At 36.9% G+C, this 23,840-nt stretch overlaps 1 protein-coding gene across 1 annotated transcript in view; it reads left to right on the top strand.

Moving 5' to 3' along the window:
* LOC150091336 (mitogen-activated protein kinase kinase kinase 4-like) overlaps positions 1-23,840 on the top strand; it is a 350,375-nt gene that overhangs the window by 147,900 nt on the left and 178,635 nt on the right. Inside the window, exon 11 of the mRNA XM_090390030.1 lies at positions 5,518-5,601. Coding sequence (XP_090246156.1) covers positions 5,518-5,601 — 84 coding nt within the window. The remainder of the gene's footprint in view (positions 1-5,517; positions 5,602-23,840) is intronic.

Raw genomic sequence — 23,840 nt, forward strand, 5'->3', positions numbered from 1 at the left:
ACTATTAGTGTAATACAAGGGTGATAAGAACACTCTGACTATCCTGCATCCTATCGCTATTTTCACCTTCTTTTGACCATCTTTTTTCTCCCCTTTCCCACCCCAAGAATTTTACCATTCCCTATACCATTTGCTTGTTCACACTTTTTGATCAAATTTCTCTGCTGTATATTTGAATTTTTGCATTTTTTAACCACGTTAATTTAATTACTTTTTATCCCTTCTGCACGGTACAAACAGTTGCATTATATTTCACATTACACTTTTGTAAATTTGTATTAAATTTAAAAATTACATTATTAATTTAATTTTTACACTGTGTATGGACTACCTTGTCTGTTAGTATTACGATAAAGGCCACATATTTGCTCTCACCCTTTTTCTATTACTATAGACAAGTTTGGAAATGCAGTGCCTGATATATGGTCAGGAATAGTTCCCTGATGAAATTCCTCTCTCTCTGTCTCTTCCCCCCCCCCCATGACCTGGAAAATAATGTATCATCTTTTCATTTACGGTATTCATATTTTGCATATTTGCCATCCCTTGATTCAACCTCTTGCTAAAATTGTCCTCCCATATCTGAATACAGTGTTATTTATTTATTTGTTATTTATTATTTTTTATTTATTTGTATAAAATTATTTTTGTATATTGTTTGCTTCCTCAGTCTCAGTTCATTTTTGTACTAGGTTTTTCAAATTCTTTCACTTTTTCACCACTATTTCACTTCCAGTTTCTACTATCCCTTAAACTTCTCTTAATTCAGGCACTTTGTGTATTTTTTTATTTCCATTTTCACAGACATTTTATCTATTTTACATGTTTTATATATATATATATATATATACACAGTCATTGAACCTCTTTGTATGGCAGTATTCCTGTGACAGTTGTATATATGTTTGTGGACAAGTTTTTATTTGTGTGCAAAGTGTTCCACTCTCTAGCCAAATGGATTCTTTCTTTTGCTTGAAAGACAGAATTACTGCTATCATTACTACTACGAAACGTAGCCCAGTGGTCAGGAGCGAGAGTGCATAGCACGCGTTGCTTGAGTGGACCGGGGTTCAAGCCCATGACTACCAAATATGATAAATATTTGTATTGACGATTTATTGTAAACTCTACTGACTTGGTTGTCGTGCCGGAGTATAAACAGAAAAAAAATTTATTTAAAATAAGTAGGGCCACATACATTGTTCAATTTAATCATTCTCTCTTGTCATTACTAAAAAAAAAAAAAAATCTTTGCCTATCATTATGATTACACATTATTTTCTAAGCATTTAGGTCCAGTACTGCACATTATAATGATTGCTACTGAGTGATAAATGAACTAGCTGTGGTCTTGGGGCAATATACATGAATGTACATTGCCAAATAAGGTGCTCATAAAGTGCCAAAAAAAAAAAAGTTGAGCATAATTCCAAAGCATCATAGAAATGTTACGTCATCAAGTGTTTGTGCTGCAACTAGTTTTGTTTTCAGCAAAGCTTTAGAAACAGATAAAAATTGAATAAAGTGCACATTCTTTTTATATTTGGTCACTCTATATCACATTATACATGTCTCATTCAAATTTCAACAAGACATGCATAATAGTGATGCTGATCCACTTTCAGTTCAGAAATGTGCAATATGTTAAAAAATGTTATACTAAAATTTCAAAACATGCTTATATTCTAGTTAATTTTTGAAGTATGGAGTATTTCAGAAATTTCTGAAGTACCAAATCATCTCCATGCTTCTTTTCTATACTATAAAAGAACAAGTGATCAAGAGAGATTTTTGGTGGTTTCAATTCATATCACTTTCCACTGTAAATTGTAACCAGAAATAGTGATAGCAGTTATCAAAAACGCCTCCTATGTTCCTGGTGCATCCTTTAAGGTCCCCCCCTCTCTCTCTCCCCCCCATGACCTGGAAAAAAAATATCTTCAGTTTCACAGGACAGTAGTCTTAAATAACAAGAAAATAGCATTAGTAGAGGCACATGATGCAAGAAAGCAAGCTTATAGAGCATCGGCCAAAAAAAAAAATCTTCCCATTTCACTGATTCATTCATTCCGAACGTTTGTCTAGTTCTGCCTTGAATTTATTTAAGCTATCAACTTCCACAATAACAGAATGAAGTTTGTTCCAGCAATCAACTACCTGCTGGCTAAAGGCAAATTCTACACATCTATTCTATAACTGTCTTTTCTCAGTTTGAATCTATGCCCCCTCAGGCTTGTAATCTGAGCAAGAGGAAGAGTCCCATCAGTATTCAGCCTGCTCAATCCATTCAAGGCCTTATATGCCTCAATCAGATCGCCTTGCAGGTGCCTTAATTTCTGCAAATTGCAGAAATTAAGCCTTTCTTCATAAGAGTACCCCTTTGTTCCCTTCACCAGTCTTGTTGCCGTTCTCTGTACTTGTTATAGCAACTCTACATCCTTCTAAAATGAGGCTTCCAGACCTGTACGCAGTACTCGAGGTTTGGCCTGACCATTGCCTTACACAAGGAGATAATGACCTCCTTATCCCTGCTCGCAAATTCCTGTATATCACTGACAAGACTACATGACCTATTCTGGCAGCCTGTCTGCACTGCTCAGAAAACTTCATATCTGACTGCCCAATTATCCCCAGGTCTGTAACTATCCAGTTGGTACATTTCTCTGGTGTTACTGCCTCCCATATGCAGTACTTTGCATTTGTCAATGTTAAACTTCAGTTGTCACTTCTCAGCCCATCTACCAAACTTTTTCCAGATTCTGTTGCAGCAGCATACTGTCATTTACTGTTATTAACATCCCTGCCAACCTTTGTATCATCTGCAAATTTGGACATTAAACCTGATATACCTTCGTCAGTATCCTTGATAAATATACATGACACTGGGCCCAACACCGAACCCTAAGGGACACCACTAATAACATTACTCCAATTAGAACAGTATCCATTGATTTCCACTCTCTATCTTCTCCCACCCAACCATTCTTTTATTCATTATATCAACTTCCCCGTAATGCCATACTGCTCCAATTTCAACAGTAGTCTTCCATGTGCAACAGTATCAAAAGCTTTCCTACAGTCAAAGTATATGATATCAAAATTATTTTTTGCATCCAGTTCCTTTGTAACCATATCATAATATCCAATCAAATTTGTCACACAAGACTTTCCCTTAACAAACTCATGCTGTGTCTGGATAATTACTGCAGTCTTGTCAGGATGATCCTACAATTCATCTTTAACTAGTTTCATTTCTGTTTCAGGTCTGTAATTACTCGTATCACCGTTTGATCTCACTTTGCGAATTGGAGATACATTTGCACATCTCCAGTCCATGGGGACTTACTCTGAGTCCAAGGATGCTCTCATAATTATGGCTAAGGGTTTGCTTACTCTCTTTGCCACCTCCTTTAATATAACTGGATAGATCCCATCTATCAAGTTATATTACAATATTAGTGAGGGGAACGAAGGGGTTCCTCTTACCAAAAGAGGCTTAAGTTCTGAAAATTGCAGCGGCTGGAGACTAGGCACCTGCAAGGTGATCTGATAGAGGTCTATAAGGCCTTGAATGGGTTGAGCACGTTGAATTCTGATGGGATTCTTCTGCTTGCTTACATTACGAACCTAAGGGGGCATAAATTCAAATTGAGGAAAGACAGCTGTAGAATAGATATGCGAAAATTTGTCTTTAGCCAGCGGGTGGTTAATTGCTGGAACAAACTTCCATCTGTCATTGTGGAAGCTGATAGCTTAAATAAATTGGAGGAACTGGACAAACTTTTAGAGGGAATGGTTGTGTGAATTTTTTTTTTAGCTGATGCTACATAAGCTCATACACTTGCTTTCTTGCATCACATGCTTCTATTACAATTAATTATTACCCGAGGTGCCTTCTTATGTTTAACTTCAACAATTTCTCCTCCACTTTGCCCTCAGTTATTACAAAATCATTTAACTCCCTGTTAGAGTTTGATAAACATCTGGCCCTCTCCTTCTTGAATAACTGCTCGTGTGAATGAAGATGCAAAATATTCATTTAGTTTGGCAGCTATCTGAGAATGATTATCTACAGTCAAACCATTGATATCAAGTGGACCAATCTGATTCATTCCTTTCCTTTTAGAGTTTATATAACTAAAGAAGTGCTTGCTGTTTTTCTTAGCATCCTTTGCCAGTGATTTCTTGTAATCTGCCTTCACTTGCCTAACCTCCTTTGTGACTTGATTACAGACTAGCTTGTATCTGCCATAGCCTTCTGTGTCGCCTGACAATTTATGTGCATCTCATGCATTTTTCTTCTCTGCCCCAATTCTTATTAGTACATCTGACATCCATTTGTGACTAAATCTAGAGCAGTATTTCTTAGTTGGAACAAAAAGTCTAGTAGCTTCCAAAATTACTTCCTTGAATGCTACCCGTTTGGAATTTTCTGCTGGTAACATCATCAGTTAGTCTCACTCCATAGAACCTAAAAAATCACTGAGACCACTGTAGTTGTTTTTACGAAACAAAAACCTTCCCTTTACTCGTGATGGTAGTTACATCTTTAAGTAAATTCCCATCAGTACACTATGATCACTGTCTCCTAGTGGTTCCTTTATCTCTAAATTCTTAATGCATGAATAATCATTACTGATAATCAGATCAAGAGTGTTCCTCCCTCTTATTTTCTCTAACATGCTGCTGTAGAAAACAATCATCCAATAAATCCACAAAAGCCTTGCTAGTGTGCGAGTGACCAACCCATAAGTTCCAGTCTATATCTGGGAAGTTAAAATCCCCCATTATAAGATGCTGATTTACTGGCCCACTCTATTTCTCTGTATAATTGTTCATTTTACTCATCAGAGTCATTAGGCCTAGAACAAACTCCTATCCTCATTTTTGCTTTCCCAGTGCTTATGTAACATCAAACTGACTCAACTTTGCATTGTCCATCTGTCAACTGGATGCACTTCCTTAGATTTTGTGTTTCTTAACTAACAACAATACCTCAGTAACAAAATAAATTTTACAAAAAAAAAACAAAAAAAAAACTGTGTGGTACAGGATGAACCGTATGATAATTTGTGCAATTTATATCATATCGTAAATTTCATTCCTATATTACTTTATTAATATTATATCCACACAATGTTATTTATGACATTTAGGTGAATTTTTCAAAATGTTTTCAGTAAATTACTTCTTAGTAAATTGTATATCTTTTCTGTAAACTGACATATGATCCATCCTGTATGTGTAAGATTATGTATAGTATTCAAATATGTGTAAAGGATCATGTTTTGTTGAATATCTGAAGTTGAGCCAAGTTTGGAAGATCGAACTTTGAGTATGCATATTAAATTTTATGTTGAATTTTATATTGAATTTTCAATTCGTTCATATGATTGAAAGTTCATAACTTGATAAATTAATGTAATGTGTTTTGGTGAAAATTGTTTGAGTGAGCATTGTAAAATTTTGGATATCAAATTTTTGAAGAGGAATAATATTTACTTAATTTCCAAACAGGATTTTGAAATTGCTGCAGAATTTAAAGTTCTGGTCTCTCCTCAGGTACTACTCCTAAAGCTAAAAGAATCTGGACATATAAGAGTAAGGGCAGATTCAGATAAGATAATTTTTTGATTGTAAACTTTAATTGCAGACTAGTGGTCCAATTGGAATATTATCAGTGTAATGTAGAATATGTTTGTAATGTTCATAGTATGACTATTATCTTAATTATAAACTTTTATTGTAATTTACTTAAAGATTTCATCATCATCATCAGCCATTTTCAATCCACTGCAGGATGAAAGCCTCTCCAGCAACTTTCCAGTTCCTTCTGTTTTGAGCACTGGCCATCCATTTACTACCCACAAACTCATCAATTTCATCTATCCATCTCCGCCTTTGTCTTCCAGGTTTTCTTCTAGCTCCTCTTGGATACCATTCTGTTATTTTCTTAGTCCATCTGTCATCATGTCTTCGAGCTATGTGTCCTGCCCAAGACCATTTTAGTTCTTTAGTTTTGATAAGAATGTCCTTTACTTGAGTTTGTTGCCTAATCCATGTGTTTCTCTTCTTATCTAACAGTCTGATTCCCAATATGATTCGTTCCATTCTTCGCTGTGTAGTTCTCAGCTTCTCTTCCATTCTTTTGGTGAGTGCCCAAGTTTCACTTCCATAAGTCATGGTGGGGAGTATACATTGGTTCATTATTTTACATTTCAGACAAACTGGGATATTGCTCTTCAGTATGTGACTATATTTCCTGAATGCTATTCATCCAAAATTTATTCTTCTCTTGACTTCCAGCCATTTATCATTATTACAGCTAATAACTTGTCCCAAATAAGTATATGACTCCACCTTTTCAATTACTGCTCCTTCAATCATTATTTCCCTTTCCGTGGCATACTTGTTCATCATTACTTTTGTTTTAGCCACATTCATCTTTAGTCCAAAATCCTTACTAACTGTGCATAACTGATTAAGATTTTCCTCTAATTCTTTGGGATCATGGCTTATGACCACAATGTCATCTGCAAATCGTAAATGGTTTAGGTACTCTCCGTTCACATTGACTCCTTTCTGCAACCAGTTTAATCTTCTGAAAGCTTCCTCAAGGGCAGCAGTAAACAGCTTCGGAGATATTGTGTCTCCTTGTAGAACTCCTTTCTCAATTTTAAATTTCCTACTGTCTTTGTCTAGTCTAATAAAGGAGGTAGCACTCTCATATATTTTCTTCAAAATCATAATATATGGGGTATCAATGCCTTGTCTTTCCAGTGCCCGAAACATTGCCTTATGCAGTATGGAGTCAAATGCCTTTTCATAATCCACAAATGCCAGGCATAATGGTGTTTTATATTCATTTGCTTTCTCCATTAGCTGTGATATTACGTCAAGGTGATCCATAGTTAAGAATTCTGTCCTAAAGCCAGCTTGCTCTTTCGGTTGATTCTCATCAAGTATTCTTTCTAATCTGTTAGTAATGACCCTTGTGAACAACTTGTAGATGTGGGATAACAAGCTAATTGATCTATAATTTCCAATTTCTGATTTATCTCCTTTCTTATGCAGCAAAACTATGATTGCATTATTCCACTCATTAGGCGTCACACCTTTTCTAATGCACTTTGTGAAGAGCCGTGCCAGTTTTTGTGTTATGTCTCTTCCTCCCAATTTTAACAAATCTACAGTAACTTCATCTTCCCCCGGAGCTTTCTGATTCTTCATTTTCTTCAATGCATGTTCTACCTCATCAGGAAGAATATTGGGTATGTCATATGTGTTGCTACTTTGCAATCCATCTTCCCCACTGCTGGCATCATTCCCCTGCTCCTTGTATAATTCTCTATAGTAGTCTTCTGCTATTTGAATTATGCCTTGTCTGCTGTTTATAAGTAAACCATCGCTATTCTTCAGTTTCAGTATCATTTGTCTTTCTGTATTACTGCTCATGGCTGCTGATTTAAATCCTTTGTTTTCCCTTAATGCCTGTTCTACTTTTCTTGTGTTAAATCTTCTTATGTCCTCTCTGAGTCTCTTTCTAATGGCTTTGCATAACTCAGTATACTCAATTTTCTCCCTGTCAGTGTTTTTCTTGCTCTTCATTTGTCGTCTTTGGTTCATCATGACAAGTGTTTCTTGACTAATTTTTTCTTCTTTGGATTTCTGTTTCCCTATAGGTTTCTTGGGCTTTATCACTTTCAGAAAGTTGTAATATTCCTCGTCGATATCTTGGTCCTGAGCAGTCTACAGAAGCTCAAACTTGTTCTTAAGTTCCAGTACATACTGCTTTTTCTCCTCTTCTGTTATCTCAAAGACCTTTGTATTATTTACTCGAGTCAGCTTTTTCCTTTCTTTTCTTACATCTATATCAAGTGTACATCTTACCATTCTGTGATTACTTCCAACATTTACCTTATTCAGGACAGTAACATCATTCACAATATATCTTCTGTTAGTGAGGATGAAGTCGATTTCATTAGTAGTTAATCCATTTGGACTCTTCCATGTCCACTTTCTGTTCACCCTTTTCTTGAAAAAAGTGTTCATTACTGACAGTCCTTGAGATTCTGCAAATTCCACAAGTCTTTCACCTCTTTCATTTCTTTCACCAATTCCAAAATTTCCTATATTTCCCCTTTCTGCCACTGTTTTGTCTTTTTCCAACCTTAGCATTGAAGTCTCCCATAATAATAGTGTAGTGGGGTTTCTGCTCATCTAGAAGACTCTCAATTTCGGTGTACGTTTCTTCAACCTCTTCATCATCATGGCTCAATGTTGGTGCATAAATCATTATAATCTTTAGCTTGTATCTCTTAGAAATCTTGAGTATTAGTCTTGACGCTCTTGGTGATATACTTTTTGAATTCCTAAATGTTGTTTTTAAAATCTTTATGGGCCAGAAACCCAACTCCACCTTCACTCCTTTCACTGATTCCATTGGTGTACAGCAGATTTCCACTTGATAAACTTATAAGTGATTCATTTCTTCTTCTTGTTTCAGCCAAACCGATGATATTCCAATTCACATTTTCTAATTCCTTTTCCAGCTCTAATATCCTGTCTTCACTGATGAGTGTTCTTACGTTATAACAGGCCAAGTTCAGTTTCCGTGCATGGCAGCCTGGTCTTACCCAGAGATTCTTAGCACCCTCTGCTTCCACTCTGATCCTCTCGCTGCCGTAAGAGGGAGAGTGAAAGCTGCTGGGGACTGAGGGCCATTTGTTTCGTCATGCTTTCATATGCTGGAGGGTTTGGTCTTTTCCTCTTCACGCTGACCAGGCATCTTGAAGAGAACCACTCTACACATTCGTTGCCACCTAAGTGACGTAACAGGGCTTACCATTGAGAAGGTTTTCATGAGTGGATTTTAGGGAGGCAGGCCAACCGGACTTCTCCTAAATCTTCTGTAATAGAGAGATACATTAAAGATTTATTCCTGTATAATTAAGTTAAATGTAATAGTACTTATCTAAACATAGCAACATTACAATATGTGGAAGACTTACCGGATTTAAATAAATCTGCTGTTTGAAGAAATTACATCTAGTATACATCCTACTGAGCTATCTCTTGTCAAAATAAATTTTAGTGAACTTAGTATTAATCTTTTTAGATCTGATGTAATAATTCAAAAATTGTTATATTCAGATATAAATTGCAGTAAAACCTTATAAATCTGGTACTTCAGGAAAATTTTACAAGAGGTGGGACATGGGACTCCAGAAATTCTTCTAAAAGACAAGCAGACTTTGCTGTAGAGTCCCAAAATTTAAAAAAGTATGGGATAATTTCAAATTATCAATGGTACACAGAAGAATCCTACAGTAAGTGTAAGCTACACTGCAATTAGTTAGAAGAAGGGGCATAGTTTCATTCTCTACAAAGTGATGAGCAAGATTTGCTATTTAGTGCATCAATTTCACGTTGTAGAGACTCTTCACCATGCTATGCCCTATTCTTGCAGCATGAGAGACTATTGCCCTAAATTACTTCAATTTATTTTGCTTGTTTGCATCATCTTGCATCCGAAACTGAATTTTTCTGGTCTCACAGTGCATATATGCTCACCAATGATTTGAAACCAGTGGTTTGGGTAATGTCATATCTATAAATAACTATCCATACACTTCTTCATTGGGGCAGTGTTTTTTTTTTTTTTTTTTTTTAATCTAGAGTAGTGCAATACCAAGGCAATTTGTGGCAAAATGCCTCCACAATGTGAGATGAGTGCACCAATTAGCAACCTTGTTTGCTCATTGCTATGTACAGAATGAGGCTATGCCCTGCTTGTACAGTAATGTTTTGTTGCAAATATTAATACCATTTCTACAGATGTAAAATTTTTTTTTTTTTTTTTTTTTATTATAAATCTAATATAATATTATTATATATTTGCTTTTCTTTAATTTCTGGGAAAATCATTGATGCCATGTAAAAACTAAAGTCATATGTGGAATTAGTATACACAAATTTTTAACAAAATGCCAAAAAATGCAGATAAACATATATCAAACTCAAATATATGGCTTTCATTGGTTTCTCCTAACCTACTGTCAAGTAGATTAGAAAGTGATCGACCTCCCCCCCCCATCTTTCCTCTCCCATCTGAATGACATAGGTTAGAATACAATGCCAGAGATCACTGGAGCTTTTTTGTGGGCAATTATAGCTGAAACAGCGACCAAAAAAATTGTATGCGTCATTTTCTAAGCATTAAGTTTAAAAACTGCTTTAAACTGTATAGCATATATGGAAGAGAAGGGTAACAAGAGTAAAAATATTGCAGTAGAAACTCTCTAAAATTATTTAGAAAATCTAAATGAAAGAATAATAATTCATTGAATTTTGAAAGCCAATTAAATAGAAATTTAGTGGTACTCCCTCTGATGGGTACCAGGTCCAAATTTATGTGAAATATTACCAACAGGTGTTAACCACTACAATAAAATAAACCAAAAATAGACATAGTTCATTATTCGTCTATATAATCTGGTTGAGATTATTTTATCAGTAGTGTGGCTTTGCACTGGAGTGCTTGTAGCTGTTCTGTTTTTTAATTTTCGCTGCATCAGGACCACCGCTGTTCAAATCTTCTGCATTGGTGGTTTGATCTGAGGATTGGATGGCGGGTTGATCTTTCGATTGATTCTCCTTTGCGGCGATTTGTCCAGCGATAGAAATGCAGCAATTCCCTGACCATTATTGGCCTTGTGGTCCTCTGTCGAGATGGGGCATAATGGTCAGTCTATTTTTGGTTTATTTTCTCTTCCCCCCCAGTTTGATTTAGGTTTAATTTTGATTATTTTCGCTCTTGTCTTACCATACTGCTGGCATTATTTTATTTTAACTCTTATTCTTATTTATATGGTTATATTTCAAGCATCATGTAGAGGAATATGCTTTTTGCTGCCTCTGATGTATGCTGTACTATTTTATTTTATTATGAAAGATTCCATTTTCAACTATTTTGAACGCTATTCAAATATATGTATAATTATATATATATATACAGTGGATTCCGATTATTTGGGCCACTGGTTAATCGGGGTAGCCGTTTATTTGGGACAAATCTTAAAAAACAGAAACCAAAGAAGAAAATAGCCAGGGTTTACTTCGCTTAATTGGGACAGCATGCCGTTTAATTAGGGCAGGAGACCGCAGCACTGGAGATTACCCTATGATTGTCTCCGACAGTACCACATGGTTCAGTCGAAATTCTGGAGGTCACAACCATAAAACAATAAAAACAATTAGCGTTCACCTGTTTATTGGGCTTTTCTGTTAGCAAAATCTATCATAAATGGACAGTAAACTCGATCTTACTGAATTTGTGATAATACCGATATCTGGAATTCTGTGGGTTATTATGGTGAAATGTGTTTACACTTCCATGAAATCTTCAATCATATAAAAAAATTAATTTTCAAATCTTCTCTTCATTCCTATTTTTAAAGCTTTGTAACTCGTTACTCCATTCTCACTTGCGCGTATCGCATATCGTGTTACTTGCAATTTGTGTGTGTCATGTTCTTTGTTATTGATTGCTTATCTTTTTACTGTTTTAAATTTTAACCCCCACCCACAAATGTCAGTGAACAGAAATGTCAACTAGTTAGTATGTACATATTACAGTACGTATTAATTATTCCAATTTTTACATATCATTTAATTTTTTAATTGGTAAGGTAATAAAGGGTAAATTTGTGCTTAATATATCTTTGTTTTTATAGTCTGTGGATAATATTCCTCCTATTTTCGCTAATTAGAATTGCTATTTAATGGAATTAAAATTAAATTCACAAACGTGATCACAGTGACTGGTGCTTACTACACATCGTATAGTGAACGGTACTTTGCTATGCAAGTTCGTCTGGCCCCGGGTGCCAAGCGATTGTGACTAAGCGATTTCTCTGTGCTTTCACTGCGATTCTCAAAAGGTGAATTCTAGTTCTCTTTTACGTTCTTCTCCTTAATAAATCCTTTTATTTAATAGCAGCTCTTTTTTCAAAAGTACTGATCGAGAGCAAGAAAGGAAAGTAACCTTTCTTTTTTCATATTTAATAGACTAATCACTACTAACTTCGCTTGGTCACACCAGGCACTGCTCCTGCCTCCCCGTGGCGGGGCCGGTAACCTTGGCAGAAAAGTCCATCTGCCAGGGGCTAAGAGGAGCCAACATGGAAAAAAATATGTTTCCAACTATAGAGTCGACAAGCTGTCGACCAGATACTGAAAATAAACATGACTCGTCACAAGCAAAGAGGTTGAAAACAAATCCCTCGGTGACAGACTTACCAGCATTTTTAATAATGCACTCACTATCAGAACAGCCTCTCAGTAAGCTATCCCCTTTTCTAATCCAAAAACATCTGGAAAATATTGCAGGGTCTCCCAAGACGGTTAAGAGACTGCAATCAGGGGACTTACTTGTTGAAACTCTAAACCACAGGCATTCTGAAAAACTACTAAAAATGACAACTTTTGCTGGTATTCCAGTTAACGTAACTCCACATGCAACCCTAAATACATCAAAGGGTGTAATATCTAGTTGGGACCTGATGAATGTGACGGAGGAAGAAATTAAAGAAGAACTTAAGGAACAAAATGTCATTGCTGTAAAAAGAATTATGGTCAAAAGAGACAATATACTGATACCTACCAGAAATATAATTCTCACCTTTAACAGTCCAAATCTGCCCTCATCAATAAAAGCAGGATTTCTTCTTTGCCGCACTCGTCCTTTTATACCAAATCCGCTGAGATGTTATAAATGCCAAAAGTATGGCCACTCTCAAACGACATGCAGAAGCAACCCAGTTTGTCCCAACTGTGGATCCTCTGATCACATTCAAAGTGATTGTTCAGTGAAAGAAATGATCTGTCCCAAATGCAAAGGCAACCATCCGGCCTACTCTAAGACATGTGAGAGATGGAAAACAGAGAAAAAAATTATGCAATATAAAGTTGAAAATAAAGTTAGTTATCAGGAAGCAAGAAAATTAGTTGCACCCATTATACATAACCGTACCTATGCCAGTATCGCAAAAAAATATCAGACAATAGCCACGCAAACTGATGTTACCATTCCACATAACATATCAATCTCCGACTGGGCTCGAGCTGTCCTCTCTCGCAAGAGTCCAATACCCTGAAGCACTCAGACCAAGCCAGTAATACGCCTCTTAAAATTCCAGCAAAATCTCCTCCTCCACCAGTGATTGCTACTACTTCAAATAATCTTAATTCATCTACAAAAAAGATTATTCAGGACACATCGATGCATTCAGAGTATTCTCCCAAACAGGAAGATCCGGTTCTGGAAATATTTGTAGAAGAAGAAGATATGGACACAGGTCGCCCTACATTTCCAAAAAGAGACAAACCAAAGCCAGAACGCCATAAGACATCCACGTCAGGTACAGCTTCTTCTTCTAAATTCAAGTAATGCCTAACATCTTGCAATGGAATTGCAGAGGCTTTCGTGGCAACATTGACGACATTCATTACTTAATTAACCGCTACTCTCCAGTTGGTTTCTGCCTGCAAGAAACCTATTTAACTCCTCAAATTTCCATTTCCATAAAAAACTACTCAATCTATCGACTAGATCGGAATACATCCAATTCTGCTCGAGGTGGTGTAGCTATCTTAATTAACACAAGGATTCCAGCTAGGCAAATCACTCTCCAAACCCAAATCGAAGCTGTCGCTGTGCGTCTGATTAGTCAGACTGCTTTAACTCTAGTCTCAGTTTATCTCCCACCAAATCATACTTACTCTTATACTGATCTTAAAGAACTTTTATTACAGCTACCCTCCCCTATCTGCCTGCTAGGGGATTTCAATGGCCACCACCCTTTATGGGGATCAACTAAATTAGACCGACGCGGCCGACTGATCGAAACTTTGCTGGATAAAGAAAACCTCACTCTTCTTAACAGTGGTTCGCACACCCATATACAGTTACCTAATGGACAGACTTCTGCCATTGACCTATCGATTTGCTCCCCGATACTGTTTTCAGTCATGCAATGGTCCGCTCTGGATAATCCCATGGGCAGCGACCATTTTCAAATTGTTTGTAATCTGATGACTACACAACCACCATTAGACGAACCCTGCAGGAAATGGAAATTTTCTAAAGCTAATTGGGACAAATTTCAATCAGCAATCACATTGGACAAAAAAATTATACAACTACATCCCATAGATGAAGTTACCGACTATATCACTTCCTGCCTTTTATTTGCAGCTAAAAGCTCAATTCCAATATCAAATTCAAAGACTCTACGCCATTTCAACTGTTGGTGGAATGAGGAATGCACAAAAGCGAAGAAAGAACAAAATAAAGCATGGAATTTATTTCGGCGAACTCCAACTACAGTTAATCTTATTCAATACAAGAAACTAAAAGCAAAAGCTCGTCTCATTCAAAGACAAGCCAAGAAAGATTCTTGGACTCGGTTTGCATCCACTATCAATAGAAACACGAACCCACGATTAATATGGAAGAAAATTAGGCAGCTTTCCGGGAAGTTTCCAACTGTTCCTTCCCCAATTCTCTCCTGCAATGGTCTAAACGTTTCTGCTCCTCTGGATATAGCAAATGCCTTAGGCAAAACTTTTGCTGACGTCTCAGCTGCTTCCACCTACTCTCCGGAATTTCAGAAAACTAAGAGCACCGCAGAACAGAGACACATCAACTTTAGAACTTCACTGCTACTTCCATATAACCAGCCACTCCAAAAATGTGAACTTATGCAAGCCATCAGAACAACACGCAACAGTGCCGCTGGGCCAGATGGGATATATTATGTTATGTTACAGCACCTTGATGAGGAAAACTTACAAATGCTGCTAGCCTTTTTTAACCGAATCTTCCTGGGAAATGTTTATCCCACTTCTTGGCACCATGCTACAGTTCTGGCCTTTTTGAAACCTGGAAAAGACCCCTCCAATCCTAATAGTTACAGACCAATATCTCTGTCCAGTTGCCTCGGTAAAATTCTTGAAAAAATGATCCACAGTCGACTCGCTTGGATCATTGAAAGCGAACATCTACTAAGTAATAGTCAGCATGGCTTTCGCCAAAACAGGTCCTCCTTTGATCTGATGATCAAGGCTGAATCCGAAATTCGCAATGCCTTTGTTAAAAACGAACACCTAGTTATGGTCTCCATAGATATAGAGAAGGCATTCGATACCACCTGGCGTTATGGAATTCTTCGTGACCTCCATAATCATGGTCTCCGTGGCAACCTGCCTATATTTATTAAGAACTTCCTCAAGAGCAGATCTTTCCAGGTGCGATATCAAAATTCCCTTTCTACTACATTCTTGCAAGAAGGAGTACCACAAGGGTCAGTTTTGAGTGCAACCCTCTTTGCCCTCAGAATTGATTCTATCACAAAAGAACTTCCAAATACTGTAAAGGCGTGCCTTTACGCTGACGATCTCTCTCTTTCTTGCCATTCACAGAATATGAGATCTATTGAAAGGCAATTGCAGATATCTCTCAATAAAGTACAAAAGTGGGCTGAGCGCAATGGATATCGTCTTTCCCAACAAAAAACAGTTGCGATTCACTTTTGCAATCAACGCAAACTGCATACGGATCCTGAACTTCGGATATCAAATACCACCATTCCGATTGCCAGCAATATCAGATTCTTGGGACTAATCCTGGACAGTAAGCTGAATTTCTTTGAGCATGTTAAATGGTTACGTACTACCTGTCTCAAAAAGATCAACATGCTAAGAGCTTTATCTGCCCATTCTTGGGGAGCAGACCGTACAACTTTGCTGCTCTTATATAGGGCATTGATCAGATCCCGTTTAGATTATGGTGCTCCAGTTTATGATTCTGCCCGAAAGAGTGTACTACGCTGGCTGGATCCTATTCAACATAATGCACTGCGGATTGCAATTGGTGCGTATAGGACATCTCCAACTCATAGTCCATACATTGAAGCTCATGAGCCCCCCTCTGCATCTCCGCAGAAAAATGCTGTTACTTAAATATGCAGCCAAAATACAGACTTGCTCTTTGCATCCTATTCAGCCATACCTTTTTAATCAACCACTAATTAATCTCTATAGAAATAAACCAGGTAAAATCCGACCAGCTGGCCTACGGCTTCTTGAAATATCACAGAACTGGAATGTTCCTCTCCACAATAGGCAACAGATAGAAAATTACTCTCATCCTCCGTGGACCCCGTTTCCTCAACTAACTTGTGATACTTATTTTCTACAATGGGGAAAGAATCGCCTACCGACACTGAATGTGCAACAACTCCATGCTAGCCATCTTCAAAGCTGTGCTGACTTCTTGCCGGTATATACGGATGGTTCCAAATCTTTTTCAACTGTTGGAGCAGCAGCAGTGTTTCCCTCTGCTATCATATCAGCTTCTCTTCCACCTGAGTATACCAACTTTTCAGCAGAACTGTATGCAATACAATTAGCCCTCGAAAATATGACTCTACACCCATCTGCAAAATATATAGTTTACACTGACTCTCTCAGCTCAATTAGAGTAATGCAGAATCCCCCTCAACAGAATCACCATATTTTAATTAAAATCAGGAGTTTGCTATTGCAAATTGACAACCGTCAACAACTAGTGAAGTTTTGCTGGATTCCGGCACATTCAGGCATAAAAGGAAATGAACTAGCTGATATATCTGCTAAAAATCCATCAACCTTAGACTTAACCTCTGCCTTCATTCCAGCATCTGATTATAATATTATAATTCAAACAGCATACCATGCACAGTGGACAGCGCTATGGCATAAAGAAACAAATAACAAACTTTTTCAATTGAAACAGGACCCAAAATTATGGCATTCATGCACTCAGACAGTTCGGCGAGAAGAAGTGGTACTCGCACGGATAAGAATAGGGCATACCCATCTGACTCACCTCCATTTACTTACCGGCAATGATCCTCCACAGTATTCACACTGCTCTGAACATCTAACAGTCAAACATATTTTGATTGACTGTCCACACTATCAACCACATCGTACTTCAACACTTCAAAATCTGGCTAATCTTCAAGAACCGCTGACACTACATCATATCATAGGAGAGGAGGCAAATATTAAGGAACTTTTCTGCTTTCTGAAACAAATTAGAGTGTATAATCTTTTATGAATAGCTCTCAGAACTGAAATGAATTTGAATTGTTACGTTCTTTATTATTTTCTGATATAACTACGAATAGGCGCACTATAGCCATAGCAGCTAATGCGCCAATAAACAACCATACCACACACACACACACACGCGCAAGTTCGTTGTAACGTGATTTGATTGTACAGTGAATCAGTTGTGGGGGGGGGGTACATTGTATTTTTAACTATTTACGTGAAACTTCGGATAATTGGGGCAGCCACTTAATCGGGCCAAAATGCACTAGTCCCAATGTGTCCCAAATAACCAGAATGGACTGTATGTATGTATATATTATATTATTTGAGTTAAGTTATAATGTATAACATGAAATGAAAGCTAGTAAGATCGCTACTCAAGAAAAACCAAAAACCTATACGGGTGCTAAACGTAACCTGAATAAAATATATGCCAAAAATAATATAAAATAAGCAATACAAATGTACAATCAAAATGTTAATTATAGGCGATCAGATACATTGAAAGGGACTTTTTCAAGGGCTAACCCTTTTAATGTATCAACCATATTAACGAGCTATCCGTTTCTGTTATATTTTTTTTTTATTTATTTATTTTATTTATTTATTTTTTTTTTTGTTTAGTATGTTTTGGTTCACTGTATTGTTTGCTCTCATGTTATTTATTTTCAAGTAATCTTTTTAATAAATTACCTACACCTATATTTTGATAATATTAATTTTGATCTTTGGCATTTATATAGGAACATTGACCTAAATTTTATTTCCATGCTATTAATGAATTTTTTTCTCCTTCAATCTTATGAATTTACTATTTGTTTTCCAGTTTTGTCAAATTACTATTTTTGTTAACTTTGCTAGACTTGCATTTCTTTTATTACTGGTTTTTTAATTTTATTAGTGTGTCATTTTCTTATATTAAGGAAGAAGATATTGGAACAAACTTGTGACTGTGTTGGTTGCACTACACAGTAATGAAACAAACATCCATTTTGGTCATCTCTCTCTCTCTCTCTCTCAGTTTCTGTGAAGAGAAAGTGGTGTGACAGCCAATATAATACACATCCCTGGGGATGCCCTTTTTTCTTTTTTGCAGTTTGATTTAAATATTTAAAATTTTCCCCTTATTGATATTTGTTGTTTGATTAGTCAGTCCATTATCTGTGTCATTATTTTTTGTATTCAGCAACTTATGTATAACAGAAGAGATGTCAGAGCTTTAGTTTGGAGGCCAAACATGATTTATTTTTTCCACTTTAGTCCTCTATTAGGCAAAATGATGTTATTACACTGGGTGTTTGAAAGTCATCTATCACCTAGTTTTGCTGAGTATTGCATATGGTTGAGACATAGCATCCACAGTGGTGTGGATGCCATGTAAAGTTAGTCTCATGCTCTTGGAATCATTTCCAAATGATGTTTGTTTCATGACATGGCATAATCCTTCTGGAAGTAACCATTACCAGTTGATAAACAGTGAGGATGAAAGGCTGCTGGCCAATAACAACATTCAAATAGGTTATAACATTTAGATGTTGATCTGCCAGTAATCAGCAGCCTTAATATGCCATGAAAATACTCCCCACACACCATCACTCTTCCACCACCATCTTGCAGTGCTGCCTTGACATGGGTCTGTTGACACTCCTCACATGCCATTACTCTTCTACCACAATCCTGCAGTGCTGCCCTGACATGGGTCTGTTAATTTATGCTGCTGTAAGTGTTCCTATCTCCACTATAGCTGCTTGTTTTTAGCTGCCGGTAATGGAACCTGGTGAGGTCATTTGCAGCTATACTTCATCCATGGCCAATTGCTTTATTTTTATAAAAATAAATTTGTATTTATTTTAATTTACATTATTAACTTTATTTTTACACTGCGTAAGGACTACCTTGTCTACTAGTATTACGATAAAGGCTGCATATTTGCTTTCCCCCTCCCCTTTTTCTAATACTACAGACAAGTTTGGAAAAGCAGTGCCTGACATACATTGTCAGGAGTAAGTCCCCTGATGAATTTCCTGACTACGTATCATATATAGGCACCTCCATAGCCAGATGGGAAGAAGCAGCAGTGCGTAGCACACGTTTCTTGATTAGACGGGGGTTCGAGCCCATCACCACCAAATATGTAGGATGCGGAAAGGTCAGGGAATGACCACCGCATATTCCCGGAGCAATATGGCCTTAGTTGCTAATGCTCCTAAAACAAACCAACCATGTATCATATTTTCATCTCCTATATTCAGATTTTGCATATTTGCCATCCCCTGATTCGACCTCTTTCTAAAAATTGGCCCTCCCATATTTGAATATAGTGTTATTTACTTATTTGTTTCTTTGTTGTTTTTTGTTTGCTTCCTTAGTCCCAGTTCATTTTTGTACTAGGTTTTTCAAATTCTTTCACTTTTTCACCACTACTTCACTTCCAGTTTCTACTATCCCTTAAACTTCTCTTAGTTCAGGCACCATGTGTACTTTTCATTTCCATTTTCACAGACACTTTATCTATTTTACAAACCACACATTATATATATATATATATATATGAAATAATTATACTGGGTTAAAAAGTGACAATAGAGAGATAAAAATAAAGAAGATATGTAAATGCACTTGAGTGCACAAGGCAGCTGCAAAGGTTATATATGCAAGGTTGAATTAATAGGTATGTTTAAAAAAAAAAAAAAGTGAAGATAGAAGTGTAAATTACACAAAATGCCATAACTAATAGGAGAAAGATAGCATAAAAAGGAGGTATTGTAGGTGTAAAAAAGAGAAAGAATGTGAAAATCCTATTTGTTATTATGAATTAAGCAAAATTATAGGCTGTATTGAAAAGCCAATTAGAAAGAAGGTAACTGTAGAGCAAAAAATTTTTAAATTAAAATAAGGAGTTATAGCCAGCATAAGATATGTGTGAGTAATTTTGGTAAAGGTCCAAAAAGGTAAGGGGATAGAGCAAATATAAAAATTAAATCTGGTGTTAGCTAAAAGTAAAAATTGATACATAATCGGGTACTTCATCGGGGATGGAGTACACCCGATCATATAGGCGCCTCCGTAGCCAGGTGGGCAGGAGCAGCAGTGCGTAGCACACGCTTCTTGAGTAGACCGGGATTCGAGCCCATGACCACCAAATACGGAGGATGCGGAAAGGTCAGGGAATGACCACCGCATATCCCCGAAGCAATATGGCCTTAGTTGCTAATGCTCCTAAAAACCAAATAACAACAACAATACCCGATCATGTATCAAGGACTGCGTTTCTATACTTGTCCATACGTGTGAAGGATAAGCAAATTTAAGAATAAAACAAAGTGAGGTCAAAAGAGGGATAAAGTAGTATAACTCTCACAAAATATGGAGAAGATAGTCCCAATGCAGTGTATGCTTTATAGCAAAATAAATTAAGGTGAATTAAGAAGTATAGTGGTAATAATATTAAAATTGAAAAAATAAAAATAAATGTTTATGTTGCAAACTAAATGCAAAAATAAGTGGTTGTAAGAGAATGACACTACAGTAAACCCCCGCGAATAGCGGGGGTTACGTTCCTGAGAAATGCCGCGAATACCGAAAACGCGAATACTGAGTTATGGCTCCCATAGTAATAAAGGGGTTCCGTTCCAAAGTATGAAATATATAAGAAAAACTAGTCTAAAATTTTGTCTATGTATGTATTATATGTACCTTCATAATATGACTATGTACATAGACAGTACATAGTGAAATGCAAGCATATGGCATCGAAATGAAAATAAGAAACAATTTAATATTAAATGTAATATTTATTAGAAATTTCAAACAAATCTTTCAAACCAGCGTCTTTGCTAGCTAAAAAACCTATCCCGCCAGTGCTATCACCAGTTTCGCTAAAGCGATGATAAGGAGTTTTGCGTTTTCACGAATGATGAGTGAATTTAACGGGATTTTATTTTGAGTTCGGTCTTCTATCCACAGATTTAAAGCTTTTTCCATTTTTTCTAATTTAACATCACGAGTTACAGAGCAAATTTTTGAAGCAATTAACGCGTTTTCACGGACACTACGGCGGATTTTTTCCTCTGATTTCTTGATTGATCGTACCGTTGACTCATTGATTTTATAATGTTTTGCCACTTAGGAGACACTTTCACCATTAGAAATTTTATCTAATAACTCAATTTTATTCGCTAATGTCATCACCTTCTTTGATATTTTCACATTTCTCTTGTTATTCGTAGTCATATTTTTGTAGGGGTTAGAAAGAACTTGTCCACAATAAAGTCACTTTCTTCCGTTAACACACTCGAAAAAGTCTGTTTTACACTGCAAAACGGTAGATTTATCACTTTTTTAAGCATATCAATTTATAAATTGATAAATTTATTCAATTTATAAGCATATAAATTAAAAGCAAAACGACGAAACCTTCCATAACAAGCGCATAACACATATTGAACAAGGATTACCGAGAAACATTCACACTCGCGATTTTGTCACCCCTCTCCCCCCACCCACCCACTGAGCGCTGTTTTGACCGGGAAAGATAATTTTAGCCACGCCAATGTTTTTTTATGGCGGAAAATATTCACGGCGCTTTAAAATTGCCATTTTTTAGGTTTCATTTTATATTAAATCGGCGATCGCGAATACGCGAAACCGCGAATACAGATACCGCGAATAGCGGGGGTTTACTGTATTTAGAATATGTATATAATATAAGGAGAATATGTATAAAATTTAAGATTTAGTGCAAGCAATTGGTATAAGGCAAGGGAGTGAATTGAGAATAGGGAAGGAATAAAAGTGTAAATAAAAATAAAAATAAAAAAAGCGAGGATAGCAAGAGATTAAGGACAGCATAAATGTTCGTATCACCCTTGTATTGCACTAATAGTCTTACGAACAGGAAAAGGTAGATGTTTCTACATCTACCTTTTCCTGTTCGTAAAGCTAAAAAGTTAAGAAAAAGATATTAAAGTTAATGAGCTAGCCGGGATCGTAAAACTCATTCTTTAGTAAGGGCCGTGATTGTGTAGGAGTTAGTAGGAAAAAGACTAATACCAAATGCTTGCATGGTAAGAAGCCAAAAAATGGAGGGCTGAGAATAAAAACTGAAAAATAAAAAGCCGAAAAAAAAAATTAGCATTAGCATTTGCATTAGTAGAGGCATTTGATGCAAGAAAGCAAGCTTATGCAGCATCAGCCAAAAAAAAAAAAGAAAAAAAAAAAAAAAAAAAAAAAGTAACATAAATAAATAAAAATAACCACTTCCACTTCACCCCTCTGTTCGTTCGAAATACCTGTCCAGCTGAGCCTTAAACTTATTTAGACTATCAACTTCCACGACAAGGGATGGAAGTCTGTTCCACCCACCAACCACCCGCTGGCTAAAGGCAAATTTCCGCACATCTATCCTACATCTGTCTTTCCTCAATTTGAATTTATGCCCTCTCAGGTGATTTTTCTGAGCTAGAGGAAGAATCCCATCAGCATTGAGCATGCTCAAACCATTCAAGGCTTTGTACACCTCTATCAGATCACCCCGCTGGTGCCTAGTTTCCAGACACTGTAATTTGCAAAACTTAAGCCTTTCTTCGTAAGAGAACCCCTTTGTCCCATTCACCAATCTAGTTGCCCTTCTCTGTACTCGTTCCAGCAGCTCTACATCCTTCCTGAAATGAGGCCTCCAGGCCTGTATACAGTACTCTAGGTGTGGCCTGACCATTGCCTTATACAAGGGAATAATCACCTCCTTATCCCTGCTAGAAAAATTCCTATATATCATTGACAATACACCATGAGCTACTCTTGCAGCTCGTCTGCACTGCTCAGAGAACTTCATATCTGCCTGCACCACCACCCCCAGGTCCCTTTCATTCTCTACCACTGTCAGTGTAGTACCACAGAGTTGATACGTTGCTCTGGGGTTGCTGTTTCCCATATGTAGTACTTTACATTTGTCAATGTTAAACTTCATTTGCCACCTCGAAGCCCATCTGCTCAACCTTTCCAAATCCTGTTGCAGCAGCATAGTGTCAGTAGTGTCCTTGACAACCCTGCCAACCTTCGTATCGTCTGCAAACTTGGACATTAAGCCTGATATACCATCATCAATATCATTTATAAATACAGAAAACAACAAAGGCCCCAATACTGAACCCTGAGGGACTCCACTAATAACATTAGTCCACGATGAGCAGTGTCCATTGATTACCACTCTCTGTCTTCTCCCCCTCAACCACCCCTTTATCCATAGCAGCAACTTGCCTCCAATGCCACACTGCTCCAATTTGTGCAGCAGTCTTCCATGTGCAACAGTATCAAAAGCCTTTCTAAGATCCAAGTATATAATATCAAAGTTATTCCCTGCATCCAGTTCTTTTGTGACTGCATCATAGTATCCAATCAAATTGGTCAGGCAAGACTTCCCCTTAACAAAACCATGCTGTGTCCTAGCTATAACTGAAGTCTTGTCTAGATGATCCTGCAGTGCTTCTTTCACCAGTGCCTCCATTAATTTTCCGGGAACAGAAGTTAAACTCACAGGTCTATAATTACTTGTGTCAGCCTTTGATCCCCCTTTGTGAATTGGGGTCACATTTGCACATCTCCAGTCAATGGGTACCTCCCCTGAGTCCAAGGAAGCTCTCATAATTATGGCTAAGGGTTTGCTTACCTCCTTTGCTGCC

The sequence above is a fragment of the Mastigoproctus giganteus genome, chromosome 1, assembly GCF_048544385.1.
Source record: "Mastigoproctus giganteus isolate SK-2022 chromosome 1, ASM4854438v1, whole genome shotgun sequence".
In the NCBI taxonomy this organism is placed as follows: Eukaryota; Metazoa; Arthropoda; class Arachnida; order Uropygi; family Thelyphonidae; genus Mastigoproctus; species Mastigoproctus giganteus.